Raw genomic sequence first — 16214 nt, 5'->3', positions numbered from 1 at the left:
TAAAACGACAGACTTAAAGAGACCAAAAATCTATTTTCCTTTACAGCCAAAGAAGCTGCCATCTTGGGCTTTGCTTGATCCGCAGTTTCCATGGTTTTGTACATGTGATCAGCTATGCCATCAGCCATTTCATTGCTGAACAGTTCATTTGAAGGCTAACATAAGCATACTGGCAACTTTGCCAATTATTAATTATATATTGGGAAACAGTTAAATTAATGAGTTTAGCTCCACTTTTAAAGGGTTAGTTGACCTTAACCAAAAAGCTGCCTATGCAGATAAGAGATGCATGTAGATGAAATCAAACTGTGCAGTTTTTACCAAAGTTGAATAATGCCCTTGGTATAGGTGTAGGCCATTGTAGTACCTCATGAAGCCTGTTTTGAAATCTTCTAGGACTTTGCTAAGGATGCTGCTAACAGAAGGCTAGTGTTACTGCTCATCTTCACCATCACAGGAGTGGGCTCTGAAAAACTGAGCTCAGAGCTATTGGATCAGGGGAAAGAAAGTACACTTCAGGGGGTTTGAATCAAAGAAAGAGCTCTCTACTGTAATGATAAAAGGTGAGCAGTAGCAGTAGACTTTTCTTAGCAACACCCTTAGCAAATTCCTAGAAGTTTTCCAGTCAGGCTTCATGAGCTACATAAATGGCCTGCATGTATAGCAAAGGTATTATTCAACTTTGTTCAAAGCCACGCAGCTTGTTTTTATCGACAGACATTCCTTATCTGTGAAGGCAGTTTTTTTGTAACAATGAATTATGCCTTTAAGTCAGACCTCCTGATCTGCATACTTGTTTTTTCAAGCCTAACTTAAGCTGGCCATACATGTATTAAAATTCAGCCAATTCAGCAGGGACCAACTGAATTTCAGACCATGTATGGCCACTTTGGTTGAACAGAAGCCCATGTACTGATCGTTGTTTAACCACCCAGTCAGTATTTTTCCGCTCGATTCACCCTTCAGGCTTTGTACAAAAAAAATGGATTCATCTATGGCCAGCTTAGGCAGTTATCAAATCTAGTTATTAGCATGACAGCCAGGAAACTAGCATTCTTAAATGGAAATGTCAGCAATGGCAGCCTTCATATTTTCTCACTAAAAGTTTCCTTTAAAGTTAGGAAATTTTTAAGGTGTTAGAAATTTTTAAGGTGTTATTAAATCAAACAGTTTATTATCAGCACTCACTGACCTGGATACTTACATTGTTTCCTGTCTTGTCTTCTTTAAAACTTTTGCTTCTTCCTAAGGCCTTGTTCACATGGGTGTACTACAGCATATGCCTGTGCAAGGGCCATGTTTACCTGCAGTGGAAGGACAGGGGTTCCATGCATCTCCTTGTAGGCAGTCCCATGGCTGCACAGCTACTGCTCCCAATTTGACATCTGTGTGGTTAAAGGTACACGGCCCCAAATGCAGACAAAGTGCGTACAGGGCCTTGAACCTGTAGAGTTGTCAAATATGAATCAGCAGCTGTATTCATGCAGTCACTGCATCCAAATTGTGATGAATGAATAGGACTACCCGCAAAGCGATGCAAAGACCACCTGAGTTTTCCTGTTTAGGTAAACATGTTCCTCGCACGGGTGCTTGCTGTAGTATGCCCATGTGAATGAGGCCTTATTCAGCAGGTCTGAAGATCACTGCCCCAAGTGTACCCTTCTTGGGTGGCTCCACTCTCTTGAGGGTTCCATTGGAGCAACTATTAAGTGAAAGCTCCTAGAAGATAGACCACAAGCCTAGAGGATTGAATTACCAAAGGCAATTAGAATGTGCACTTTGCAAAGTGCAAATGCACTCTGCAAGTGCAGTTGCTTCAGAGCTTAGTAAATAAGCAAAAGCTCTGCTGATTTCCATCATCCAATCATAGGCAAGCAAAAATGTGTTTTTTTTTATTTTCCTTGCATGTAAATGGGTATTCTTGGCAAAGGGAAGCTATACCTCATTTACTAAGATCTGGAGCAACTGCACTTGCAGAGTACAATTGCACTGTACAAAGTGCACAGTCTATTTGCCTATAGTAAATCAACCCCTATGTTGGCAGGCTGCCTGCAATGACATGAACCGGCAGCCAAAGAAGACTAGATGAGTCGTGTATGCATGGTGGTGCTTAGATCTATGAAATGGGGACAGGAGGGTAGTTCCAGTGAGGGGAATTAGGGTACTTTCTGTTGAGCTTTGAGTGCACTCTCTCTAACCAGGGAGTTCAGAGAAGTGATGCACAGCAGACTGCAAGATCTAGTATAAAACCTTTGTGGTTGTAAGTATTTCTTGCCTTTCCCAAAAGTAAACTTTTAGTGTGCTCTGCTAAGATACAGGACAGGAGGACAAATTCTGATACAGCGAAGTTATCATCTACCTCCCTTCCCCCAGGATTATCAGTGATATGAATTCTTGGTGAGACAGTTTGGGTAGCTTGTGTTTCATGTTCATACAACCGATAATCAGACTTACATTTGCAGTTGGCTGAAGGCTAACTTATGAATTAGATTTGGCCATAAAATTTGCAGCCTAATCTAAAAGATCTTATCAATCTAAAGGTTAAAGTGGCATTTTAGGCAAGAACTAAGATTAAAACTGCTGCCACTTCCCTTCTAACACCAATACCAACTACCCTGTAGAAGGAATGTGCATATAGTTACCTATTCTCAGGGCACTCCAGTCCAGTCACATGATCTCCCCAGGGCCTGATTTCAGGGGAGAGGAGAGAGTGCCAACAACAGATGAAATGCCTGGGCAGTGGCATCACCCATTGCCTTACTTTGGGACATCCATTTTCTTCTGTCCCTCCTCTCCCCTGAAGCTGGTTATTGGGAGCCCATCATGTGACCAGAACACTCTGATTATAGGCAAGCATATGCATCTTCCTTCTACAGGGTGGTTGGTATAGGTGTTAGAAAGGGGTGGGAGAAATTTTAAGCTTAATTAGTTCTAGTCTAGAATTCCGCTTTAAAATGTATGAATAGCCAAACCTGTATTTTTTGTTCTGTTTTGGATAGACTAGGGAAGAGTTAAAACTTCTGTTAGTTTATATTTTGCTGTCTGTGTTCTGCTGGGGAGATTTTCCTTCACTTTCTGACATGAAGATGCGATAGGAAGTAGGAACAACTCTCTACAAAGTAATAATAATACCCCTTATAGATAGCTGTCACTATAACAAGTGTCCCTACCAAAAGATTTCATTTTACCTCTTGTTCTAGTGACAACTCTAAAAGTTTGGATTTTCTCCCACTTCCTGTCTCAGTGACTATGGTTGCTAGGACAAACTGAGGGATTTATTCTAATTAGCTGGGACACATACAGCATTGAAACAATAGAACCGTCTAATCCTTCACTACTCTATACAAAACTAGGAAGAAAAGTTTTGGCTGTACACGCAGTTTTCCCTGTGAACCGTCAGTGGCATAACAATCTACTGTACAATGGCTGCATCAATCATCATGGCCAATAGGTATTGTTCACATATCTAAATATATATATATATATATATATATATATATATACACATATATATAATTTTAAAAGTAAGCCAATACCAGTAACCGTTTAGTTATATAAAGAATGTTTAACTGGTAACCAGAGACCTCAAATATCTATAAACCATACATTGGTCTTTCTTTTATGGTAAAAAAATACATATCATACATAACTTGTATTACTAATTTATCAGAAAAAAATAACAGTGCACTTTACTGCCTATGTTTACACAGGCTGATCCCAGGCTGATTGCTGAATGAGTTCAGATTGTAGGTTGTGCAGAGTAGGCATGCCTTAATTTGAAATTCCACAAAGTATAAATGCATTAAATACCCCATTCTTGTAGGCTGTATTCAAAGCTTGACAAATATGCTGTCTAGATTAGAACAAAGTATGTGCTACAACCTCCACACAGTACATTCCCATCTAAAGAGTGCTAAATATATATAAAAAAAACAACAGCAGCAGTGTTAATGAAGCAAGTTCTTGTTCAGGTTGAAAAAAAAACACATTTCAAAAGCATGGCAACAGCATTTCCTAGTACAAGGCTGATTAGCCATGACTTTTCATTATCTGTCCTGTATGGCAGGAGATAATCATGATCAAAACCCTGTGCACAGACATAACAACATCACCACTGGATAGCCACTGGAAATGGTGCTATAATTTCCGTAATAGAGCATTTCAACATGGCAGCTTGGTGCTCTTCTCTACAACACGATGATGTGACCCAACAGCATACTTCTTCAGCGTAGGCTATTTTAAATGCTAAATTAAAGGAATGTGCAGGGCAGCGTTAATTAACACATTGAGAGGAAGGAGATTAAAAAAAAAAAATCAGCATGCCAGATCAGATTAATGACCTGGCAATATAATGCAGCTACACATCCTGCCTACCTAAGTAAGTCTTCCCTGCTTCAGCAGGATTCACAGCCACTGCAGCTAGCCAGAGGAAAAAGGTGTGTATGTGTGTATATAGGACAGATTTAAAGGAATAAACAGGAAAGCCCTTCATAGCTCACTGCCTAATCAAGCATCTGTTAAACAAGCAAAATGAAGCTTTGCCATTGTGTTTAATGAGCTGCTGGACCAACAGTCCCCCCTTATCTAGCAAAGGTAAGCACCAGGAGCTGTCCATTGTGCTGAAACGTTCCTATGCTTTGTCTTATAGACCGGGGACCCTCATCATCACTCCCCCCCATCATCTCTGCCTGGATGCAAAGAATCAAAGTACACAATTTACAATCACATCTCTCTGCACAGCCATGTTGTTAAAGAAAAAAAAAAAAGGCAACCTGGACCAAATCAAGGCATCAAGTGATCTTTCCATCTGCAGATGTGTGTACGTGTGCCTTACCTTTAATTATTTATTTATAGGGTAAACGATCATTAAAGGTGCCTTACCATGACACATGGGATTATTTCATCATTTCATCTTGAATGAACAATTAAAAAAAAATTATATATAAACACATATATATATATATGTATATATATGGAATCACACATAGCTGTGCAGATCGCTGTGATCAGATGTAACATGCAAGCAATAATTAAAGATAACAGATCGCCCTTACCATTGGATGACAGAATGCAGCAGGAATATCCACACGATCATTTTGTGATGAAAAAAGCTTAGCCCGATGAACGCATTGTTTGGAACATTTGGCTTCTTTGGTGAACACATCTCTGCCATTTTCCCCCCTCAATCTCGTGTCTTTGTTGCGAATGGAATAGTCCCGTCGTGCCCCCCACCCCCTACCAGGTACATTGACTGCAATGATACATTCCGCCAGGCTGGGAGAATTAATATTTCAGAAATGAGATCCGCTTTAGCCCGTCTTGTGTCAGCAGATTTCCCCCCCGGCCCCCCAGCAGCGCTCCGCAGCTCATGCACCCGCACCACTTCGTGTAGAGGGGGGGAGAGGAGCCGAAGGGGAGAGAGAGGAGCCGCGCACACACATTCACACACACATACACATACACATACACAGCAGAACTGTCAGGGAGAGAGAGAGTCTCAGACTGAATGCAGATTAACTATGAGGTCAAAGTGGAATTTCTGCACGCTGCTGCAGCACTAAAGATTAACACATGCGTGATGGCTTCTCACATGATGATTCCTAACCTTTCTGTAGACTTGCATCACAGGACTGGCAGCAGCACATTTATCTATCTATCTAACCCAATTCCTAAATGTCTGATTGGCAATGTATAGGCTGGCTCCTCCTCACATACCCAAACATGTGTAAAACCGACCATAGTGTATTGCTAGGATTACTCCAAGTTGTCACTGTAGATTGATGGAGGTAAATAGGAGCTACAGTCCGAAAATAATAATAATAATAATATAATAGCTAAGCTGTTTAAGCTGGCCGTAGATGGATCGAATCTCTGTTGGATCAGCAGGGACCATCTGAGATTCAATCCATCTATGGCCAGGCTGATTGTACCCAAATCGATCCATCGATCGACTTGGGTACAACCAGCCTGTCAGATTTTTAGCATTTGATTACTGCCAGTGGCTATAACTGCTAGCAGTAATCATTGCATTCTGCCGGCCAGTAAGGCTCCCCATGTCCATCCCCCAGCAAAATATAAGAGCGCTGTGGAAAGCATTCCTCCATTCTTGTGTTTATTGTGGAATCAAGTGATTTTCTTTCCTTCCATCCATGGTGGATGGAAAGAAAATTGATCAATCTATGGCTTGCCTTAGGCCTTTTTAAGCCTAGGTTCACACTTGTGCAGAACGTTTGTACCGTACACGTCAAGGGTACATTAGCCTGGTCACATGAATGAATTTGCGCAAAGATTTTACCTGCACTATGGATATAGTTTTATATTTGAGCCCCAATAGCTGCTTGAATGTACTACCTCTTAATGCATAGCAAATAGTGAAAATGTACATTATATTCACAGTCATTTGAATGGGATGCTCTATCCAAGAGAAGTGTGAGGAAAGAAGTCCATGGCTCCTCCTCACATACCCAAATTTGTAAAATTGACTCTAGTGCATTGTTATGATTACTCCAAGTGCCAATGCAGATTGATGGAGGCAAATAGGAGCTACAGTCCTCTAATAACAATAATAGCTAAGCTACTTAAGCCAGCCATAGAGGGATCAAATCTTGGCCAGTTCAGTAGGGACCGGCCAAGATTCGATCCATCTATAGGCAGGCTGATTGTACGCAAGTCGAACCATCGATCGACTTGTGCACAACCAGCCTGTCATATTTTTAGCATTTGATTACTGCCAGTGGCTATAACTGCTAGCAGTAATCATTGTATTCTACAGGTTAGTAAGGCTCCCCGCATCCCTCTGCCAGCAGAATACAATAGTGCTGCGGATAGCATTCTCCTATTTTTGTGTCACTGGTGGAATCAAGTGATTTCCTTTCTTTCCATCCATGGTGAACGGAAAGAAAATGGATTAATTAAAGACCATTTTAAGTCTAGGTTCACACTTGTATCCTCGACATATCCGGTACAAACGTTTTGCACATTAGCCCAGTTATATGAATGAATTTGTACAAAGATGTTACCTGTGTTAGGGATGCAGTGCTATATTTGAGCCCCAGCATCAGTTTAAATGTGCAGCCTCATAATGTGCACTAAATAGTGAAAATTTACATTATATTAACAAGCTTTTGAATGGACTGTCGTATCCACAAGAAATTCAAGGAAAGAAGTCCCCGGCTCCTCCTCACATGCCCAAACATATGTAAAACTCGCCATAGTGCATTGCTAGGATTACTCCAAGAGCCACTGCAAACTGATTAAGGCAAATAATTTGTACAGTCTTATAAGAATATTAATAGCTAAGCTATTTAAGCCAACCATAGATGGATTGAATCTCAGCAGGTTCAGCAGGGACTGTCCAGGATTCAATCCATCTCTGGGCAGGCTGATTTTCCATCAATCGACTTGCTCCCCGCATCCCTCCGCCAGCAGAATATAATAGCGCTGCAAAAGGCTTTCCCTCATTCCTGTGTTGATGGGGGAATTGAGTGATTGTCTTTCCTTCCACCCGTCAAGTGGATAAGTGAGACACCTTTGCTCTATAAGTTATCTGGGAAGGGTTGCACTGTGATCTAAGAGGAAAGCTGGGTAAGTGAAGGGTGGCATGATGAGAGGACAGGGAGGGCTCTAAGATTGCTGGAGAGAGTTATACTGGGAGGGGTGTGGTGCCGTGGCCAGAAATGTTCTGTGAGTGGTGGAGTATCTATAAATATGTGGAGGAGATAGGTGAATGAAGGTGATGCATTGTGAACGTGGGGTTAGTGGATGAGAGGGAAGAACTCTGCTCACTAGGAGGTGAGGCTAGGGAATTAAGTGCTATGAGTTGGGCAAAGGCACCCAGGCGGAGATGAGGGTGAGTTGGCCAGAGCAAAATGTGAGTGGGGGAATGATTTGATGTAAGTGGATGAGGGAGAGGCATAGATTATGAGCAGTGGATCACGGGGACATGAAGGAATGAACTTGCTATATGGAGTAAATGGGAAGTAGAGGTGAGATGAAGTGATGCATTGTTGAGAACTGCGCACAATTAAAACCGATTGATTCTCACGAGCAGCCAAAAAAAATAAATAAATAATAATTTAAATATTTTTCCACACTTTAACAACTTATTCAGTGAGTGTAACTAAATACCTACAAACTAGAAGCTGCTCACATTTACACATACTCATAACATGTGCACAACCTAAATAAAATAAACATATAGTGCCGCACTTCCTCTGAATACTCCAAAAAATCATATGTGAGTGTGAGGAAAGTACTGACAAGAATCGGCAATTGTCAGTGGAAGGATTGGCACTGATCATCAGGGCACTGATGATCAGTGCCCAGCAGTGAAGCCCACCTGTGCCACACACCTGTGCCTATCAGTTCCACCCACCTGTGCCCATCAGTGCTGCCCACCTGTACCCATCAGTGCCACTCAGCAGTGCTGCCCAGAAATGCCACCCATCAGTGCCCAGCAGTACCGTCAGTTAGTGCTGCCTATCAGTGCCCATCAGTGCCACCTATCAGTGCAGCATCATCAGTGCCACCTATCAGTGCGTCCTATCAGTGCCCATCAATGCTGCCTATCCATGCCACCTCATCAGTGCCCATCAGTGTTGCCTATCTGTGCCACCTCAGCAGTGCCCATCAGTGCTGCCTATCAGTGCAGCCTCATCAACGCACATCAGTGAAAGAGAAAAATTACCTGTTTGCAAATTATTTTTTTTTTTCGTTTATAGCACAAAAAATAAAACACCCAATGGTGATTAAATACCACCAAAAGAAAGCTCTATTTCTGTGAAAAAAATGATAAAAATTTCATATGGGTATAATGTTGCATGATCGCGCAATTGTCATTCAAAGTGCAACAGCGCTGAAAGTTGAAAATTGGCCTGGGCAGGAAGAGGGTATAAGTGCCTGGTAGGCAACAGCAATTGCCTTTAAAATCCAATCCACCGTAGCAGAGATTTCTTTTGTCAGTGCAAATTGGTTAGGATGAAACTTTTCCCTGTGCTGAGGTTAGGCCCCTCCCTGCCAGCTGGCATGACGCACAACTGAATTGTTTAGGTCAAAAACGCCAGGTGAGGGCACATCTGGCATTTGTGGTGGTGGATTAATCCTAAGAAGACATATAGCTATATTGAATTTTTTGAGGCGGAAGAAGCATCATTATTAAGAGACTTTGCAATTAGGATTGTTCACAATATTTTATCATATTTGTTTGTAGTTACATGTGATTTTTCTGGGTATTCAGAGGAAGCGCGGCACTATAGGTTTATTTTATTGTTGAGAACTGTGATGTGATTGTAGAGGGATATGCTAAGACGTTGGGGTGCTTAATTGGCCAGGGAAGTATGTCAATGTGTGAGGGATTGGGTGGGTAAGAGTGAGTTGCTGTGAATGTAGAGGGTGGATAGAAAAGAGATGCTTTAATCTTGAGGGACGGGGGGCTATGGTGGCAAATGCTGTGAGTGGAGAGATTCACAGTGAGTGGGAGGAGGTGCTGTAAATGTCCATGTGGAAGTGGGTGGATAGGAATGAGGTACTGTGAATGTGTGTGGGGGAAGAATAAGATGGAGATGCTCTGAAAGAGGATAGATAAAAAGGAGGCACGTTGAAAAATGGAAGTGGGTAAGAGGAAGGCGCTCTGACAGAGGAGAGCAGATAAGGAGGCACTTTGACAGAAGTGGAGGTATAAGAGGGAAGCATTCTAACCAGAAAGAAGGGAATACGAGGAAGGCACTCTTTTGGGGGGGGGGGTTAAGAGGAAGGCACTCTTATGGGGGGGAGGGGGGGGGGGTAAGAGGAAGTCACTCTTATGGGTAGGGTGGCATAAAAGGGAAGTGTTGTGATGGAGATGGGGGATAAGAAGGAGCTGCTCTGACAGAGGGTGGGGCTGGATAAGAGCGAGGTGTTCTGACAGTGGGGGTAGATGAATGATGAGAGGGAATGTCTGAAGTAGTGTTGAAAAAAATAGTTGTGTAGGCTTTGTGTAATTGTTTTTTTATGTCTCTGTTAGAATTAATAATATGAAGGGTTGAATTGCTCAATTAAATGAGATCCAACAAGGGTCGGATAAATTTGTAGATTGTGAAAATCTAGCTAATTTTGGATATAGGACACATTAATAAGCTTCAAAATGCTTTTCAGTGAATTTTAATTTATGTAATTGTTTTAAAGTTTATAGACAGTTAAAAGAGAATAGATTCACTCTCTCAGGAATTTGCAGAGTGTAAGGCCAACGTTTTGAAGAATTACAATAAAAAAATTCTGGCATTCCAAGCCAAAAATTTTCATGCTTTTATCTCTATGCATGTGTATTTTGGTGTCGTTTTTACTGTCCTATAGAGCAGCCAATCAGCAGAGGTCATGTGGTGTAATGCAAACTACTAAAATAATAGCATAGCAACCTCCTATTTTCAGTCTGCTGAAGAAGAAGGCAAAACTGAAAGCTGAATGTGTGCATTGAATGAGATACTCACACTTATTTGTATCATGTTATCTTATTGTGTTGAATTGCAGTATCAGCAGAGAATTGTTGCAGGCTGGCATTTTGTTTTAAATGTGTTGCAATTAGACAAATATTTTGATTTGTGTTGAAATGTGAAAGTTTTAGAAAAGTTGCTGCATTCCAGATAATTTTCACTCTACTCAGATATCATAGTTACATACTAATCAGGTTGAAAACGACACTAGTCCAACTGGTTCAACCAAATAAAAAAAAAACACACACATAGAAAAACCTGCATATATACTATCTTTTACCCACATGTTGATCCAGAGGAAGGCAAAAAAAAAACAAAATATGATCCAGTTCATTCCAATGGGGAAAAAAAATTCTTCCTTATCCCTTATGAGGCAATTGAGGCATATTCCCTGGATCAAATACCCTGATTTTATTACTTCTAAATATTACTATCCAGGTATATTTTGTGCATTTAGGAATGCATCCAGCTCTTTTTTAAAACTATCTACTGAGCTGGTCAGAACCAGTCCTTGAGGGAGTCTATTCCACATGTTCACAGCTCTTACTGTGACAAAGCCCTTTAGCATGTGAAGGTTAAAATCTTTTCTTCCAGATGTAAGGAGTGCTCCCTTGTCCTCTTTAATGGCCTGAAAGTGAGTAACCCTACACCTGGTTCATTTTATGCACCGCTTAAAGTATGTGCTTATACATATTGATTATTGTCATGTTTCACATTACTGTTATATGCCTTTAAGTGTTCTCTGTATTTTGTCTCTGCTCCTCCCTTTCCTCTGGTTTAGTTTTGCTGTATAGGTAGCCCACCCCCTTTTCCAGAAATGCATTGCAGCTTCTAGCCTCATGTCATGAAGCAGATCACATTATGATCTTTTGACCTATCAGATGTTCACTGTTGTAAGATTCTCTGTTTATGGAAAAAACTTCACAATATCTACAAGGTGTCATCTGATTGAGTCACTGCCTGTGTTGTTCAACTAAGATTGGAGTTATCGCTATCTCATCACAATTGTAAATTACAGAGATCACACTTTCAATGCTTAGACTGGAGAGAGAGAACAGTCAAAAGATCAGTGAAATCTCTTCATAGGATCCTTGCTAGCTTTGAATACACAGTGAGATGTTATATGGACAGCTAACAGAGAGTGCAGCCATCTCTACACAAGCCTGTACATGTCTGCAAGTATATCTCAGCATAACAATCATCAGTGTCAGGACAAATTATTGATGTCAATGTCTTACAACTGCAAGTTTATACAGTACACTGCATCTGTATGCATTAGCACATGGCTTGTCTGTGAAATCTTGTAAGAAAGTAAAAGAAAACTTTTATGCAACCATTGCCTGGGAAACCTAAGATCACCCACAGAAAAACTGATACATTTCTCTGTAAACTTTCTATCAACCCCTCTTCTTGCTAACATGATGTTTCAGGAAAGTAATATACAGTCTGGGGAAACTAATACACAACCACAATCAGAGCTTCATCCAGAGCAGGACTTAGATAAATTAGAAAAATGCTTAGCAAAACCAACCTGGAATGTGCAAGAGAATATTAATGCTGACAGGGAAGAATTGCTGTCTAATATTAATGAATTATGGTCTAATACTGTTAAATGCATGTCTGCTCTCTCCCACCAATCTCATGAGCCAATACAACTAGAGTGCGCTTTACAGCAATTGAATGTTGCTTATGAGAATTATCAAAGACTGTGTGTTAAATATATTGCTCTCTTAAAGCGGTACAACACTCAAGGGTCATTGGAAGAATTAATGAGTTTCGAGGAGCTCAATCTTGAAAGAGACAAGGGCAGAAATGAGAATAACACAGCTCCATGATTCCAGATTTTATCGCTCTGCGTCTACTAGATGCTCCTCAAGATCTTTCAAATCCATACAATCAAGGTCTTCTACACTCAGTCAACAACTAATAAAAGCCTGTGGTGATGCTGACGCTTCTAAAATTCAGGCAGCTTTCGCCCAAAAGAAAGCAGAAATAGAGGCTCAGGCTGCATATAAGAATACAGAAATGGAGGCTCAGGCCGCACATCAAAAAGCAGAGAAAGAAGCTGCAGCCACACACCAAAAGGCAGAAATTGAAGTTTTGGAAAAACAATGTGAGCATGCCACAGCCATGGCAAGTTTAAGGGTCTTAGAACAAGCCGCTAGTGAAAATGAAAGAGACAACAGTTCCAGAACTCAGTTGACATTCTGGAGAGGTGTGTGAAGAATCTGAGACATACATTAAGATACAACTACCTGTCACAGCAGCCAAAGTACTCAATCAAAGTCTCTTCTCTGCACCTACTGTACCTCAAGACAATTCGCCCTTATATCATCCAATACATCAGACTGCAGCATCTCAGCTAGCTGCAGGCGCTGGTATGCATTTAATACATTGTCCATCATACTTTGGCACCAACAGAGTACCTCCTAGCAAACACACTACTCTACAAACTAACATGCCAAAGGACTTTAAGCCAGCTTTGGCATTGAATGCCTTAGCAGCAACATATGTTCCCAAGTCACTCCACATAAGTCCACCAACCGTCAGAACCAACTCTGTTCTACCTGCAGACATGCACCCAAAATTTGAAAACACGGACATGTCACAGTTTGCTAAATACATACTCCGCAGAGAGCTTGTTAAGACAGGCCTCAACAAGTATGATGACAAGCCTGATAATTACAGAGGCTGGAAATCCACTTTTAAGGCCACAATGAGTGACCTAGACATCAATGCCACAGAGAAATTAGATCTACTCATCAGATGGCTAGGTCCCCAGTCCACTGAACGCATCAAGAGGCTCAAAGCAGTTCATATGCTTTATTCAAAAGGTTGGAAAGCTTCCCAAGGATTTCTGCTAGCAACAATCTAAAGTTTCAAGAACTCAGCAATGTTTTATTAGAGCTTCAACTTGCTAAGGCTGACATCAATTTACCTGGTCTCAGTTACCTTGACACCTCTCACGACATCAAATATATTGTTCTCAAGCTACCATATGGAATTCAAGAAAGATGGGCAGTGCTTGGATCAAAGTATAAGGCAGAACATAGGGTTGCCTTTCCTCCTTTTTCCTACTTCTGCGAGTTCATCAAAAGAATTGCAGACACTAAGAACAACCCAAGTTTCTCATATGGGGACTGTAACTCTCTCAGTATACTCTCTCCAGGACCTATGAACAGACGTATGTCACACAGAGACCGTAGAGGTCCAGCATTAGTGAAAAGGACTAATGTTCTACCTGTTCCTGCTGCAGTTCTTGAAAAGACTGATCAAAACAAGAAAATTGAGGACCCAAATTGGCAATGTCCAATACATAAGAAACCACATCCACTTAAGAAATGTATCGGCTTCAGAAAGAAAAACCTCCAAGAATGTAAGGAACGTTTGAAGAAATTTGGGGTTTGCTACAAATGCTGTGCCTCCAGAGAACACTTTGCAAAGAACTGTAAAGCGATCATCAAATGTATAGAGTGTGACAGTGGTGACCGTGTGCAAGCTCTTCATCAATATTCGTACAACTCTACTATGCTCACAAACAATCTTCCTGAGGCAAAGCAAGGTGGAGCGTACCAAGGTCAAGCAGCGCCTACCATCCCAGTGTTCTCTACATGTACAGAGGTCTGTGGAGAAGGATTCTGCAACAAATCCTGTGCAAGGATATGGTCAGTACGTATATACCCCAAAGCTCAACCTGAAAAGGCCATAAGACTTTATACTATTCTGGATGATCAGAGTAACAGATCTCTTGCAAGAACACAGTTTTTTGAACTGTTATACTATTCTGGATGATCAGAGTAACAGATCTCTTGCAAGAACACAGTTTTTTGAACTGTTGAACATAACTGGAGATGCTCTGCCTTGTACTCTAAGCACTTGTTCCAGCACTATAGAAGTCTTAGGTAGGAGAGCCAGTGGTCTTGTAGTTGCTCCTCTGAGTGACAATGTGGAAATATCTTTACCCACTATCACTGAGTGCAACCAGATTCCAAACACCAAAGAGGAGATCTCTACTCCTGAAGCTGATTTTCACCATTCTCACTTAAAGCACATAGCCAACCGAATACCAGCCCTTGATGAAAGTGCCAATATCCTGCTGTTACTCGGTCAAGACATCCTGGGGGTGCACAAAGTTTGTCATCAAATCAACGGTCCACACAATGCACCATATGCTCAGTGTCTGGACCTAGGATGGGTCATCATAGTCAATGTCTGCCTAGACAAGGACAGGAGGTCCTACTCAGTCTCTTCCCTTAAAACACATGTCCTGTCAAATGGGTGAACAACTTGTTCTGCACAACGACAACATAAATATATTGTGAAAGAAAGGCTGTTTGAAAAAGGTGCACAATGGCACATCATACAAGACAATAAGAAAGCTCTTAATCTCTGGGATGACAACATCGGCAACACAGTGTTCGAGGTAACCACTAAAGACAATGAGTTGGCAACTACCATAGAAGACAAAGAATTCTTGAAACCTTGAGTAAAGAGTTCTACTAAGATGATTCCAACAGTTGGGTAGCAGCTCTACCATTTAGTACCCCAAGAAAGAGACTACCAAACAAAAGGGTACACGCAGAATCACGGTTTGTTTCTTTAACTCGCAGTTTGAACCAGAAGCCTGAGATGAAAAAGCACTTTGTGGACTTCATACAGAAGGTGTTTGAGAGAGATCATGCTGAGCCTGCACCTCCTCTTACGGAAGGAGAAGAATGCTGGTACCTACCATGCTTTGGTGTCTACCATCCTCGCAAGCCTGATCAGATTAGGGTGGTCTTTGACTCAAGTTCTCATCATAAAGGTGTCTCCCTCAATAACAATCTTTTCACTGGGCCTAATCTGAACAACAATCTCATAAGAGATTTACTACGCTTCAGACAAGAGCCGATTGCTGTTATGGTTGACATTCAGCAGATGTTCCACTGTTTCATCGTCTGTGAACACTACAGAAACTTCCTCAGGTTCTGATGGTACCACAATAATGATGTCAACGATGAAGTCATAGACTACCAAATGAAGGTACATGTTTTCGGTAACAGTCCTTCTCCTGCAGTAGCAATTTATGGACTGAGGAAAACAGCTCAATAGGGTGAGAGAATTTGGATCTGATGCAAGACAGTTTGTCAAAAGGAATTTCTATGTAGATGATGGACTCAAATCTCTGCCCAATGAAGAAGAAGCTATTGACCTTCTTACTAGAACCCAGAACATGCTTGCAACTGCAAACCTCAGACTTCACAAAATCATCTCTAACAGCGACAAGGTCATGATAGCCTTTCCTTCTGAAGACCATGCTGTCAGTGTGAAGAAATTCCAACTAGGATCTGACCTTTCTGTTATACAATGCAGTCTTGGATTGCTTTGGAATGTTAAATAAAACACATTCACATTTCACAGCAGAAGCCTGTGACAAGCCCTTCACAAAGCGAGGAGTATTGTCTACAGTGAACAGTATTTATGATCCGTTAGGTTCATTACACCTCTCACCATTCAGGGTAAGATACTGCTGAGACAACTTACTTCTGAAAGGTCAGACTGGGAATACCCTCTTACCCAAGGAGAAACATCAAAGGTGGGAATCCTGGAAACAGTCTCTAAAAGCATTAGAACAACTCCAGATATCACGCTCTTACACCCAAGCATCCTTAAAGAATGCCACCAGAAGAGAGATTCATGTCTTCTCTGATGCATCCAAAGAAGCCATTGCTTCGGTGGCTTATCTTCGAGCTATGAATTCCAGTGATG

At 41.3% G+C, this 16214-nt stretch overlaps 1 protein-coding gene across 2 annotated transcripts in view; it reads right to left on the bottom strand.

Moving 5' to 3' along the window:
- GABRG2 (gamma-aminobutyric acid type A receptor subunit gamma2) overlaps nucleotides 1-5619 on the bottom strand; it is a 193951-nt gene extending 188332 nt beyond the window's left edge. The window contains exon 1 of one of the 2 annotated variants that reach the window (XM_089663399.1): nucleotides 5055-5619. In XM_089663399.1, coding sequence (XP_089519525.1) covers nucleotides 5055-5173 — 119 coding nt within the window. In that variant the 5' untranslated portion in view covers nucleotides 5174-5619. The remainder of the gene's footprint in view (nucleotides 1-5054) is intronic. The other variant, XM_089663461.1, reaches the window with a different exon arrangement.
- Nucleotides 5620-16214: the final 10595 nt, after the last annotated feature.

The sequence above is a fragment of the Staurois parvus genome, unplaced genomic scaffold (genome assembly GCF_062004578.1).
Source record: "Staurois parvus isolate SC_StPar_1 unplaced genomic scaffold, SC_StPar_1.0 ptg000006l, whole genome shotgun sequence".
Taxonomy (NCBI): Eukaryota; Metazoa; Chordata; class Amphibia; order Anura; family Ranidae; genus Staurois; species Staurois parvus.
Note: the sequence above shows the minus strand (reverse complement) of the source record. Positions and strands in the feature narration are given on the sequence as shown.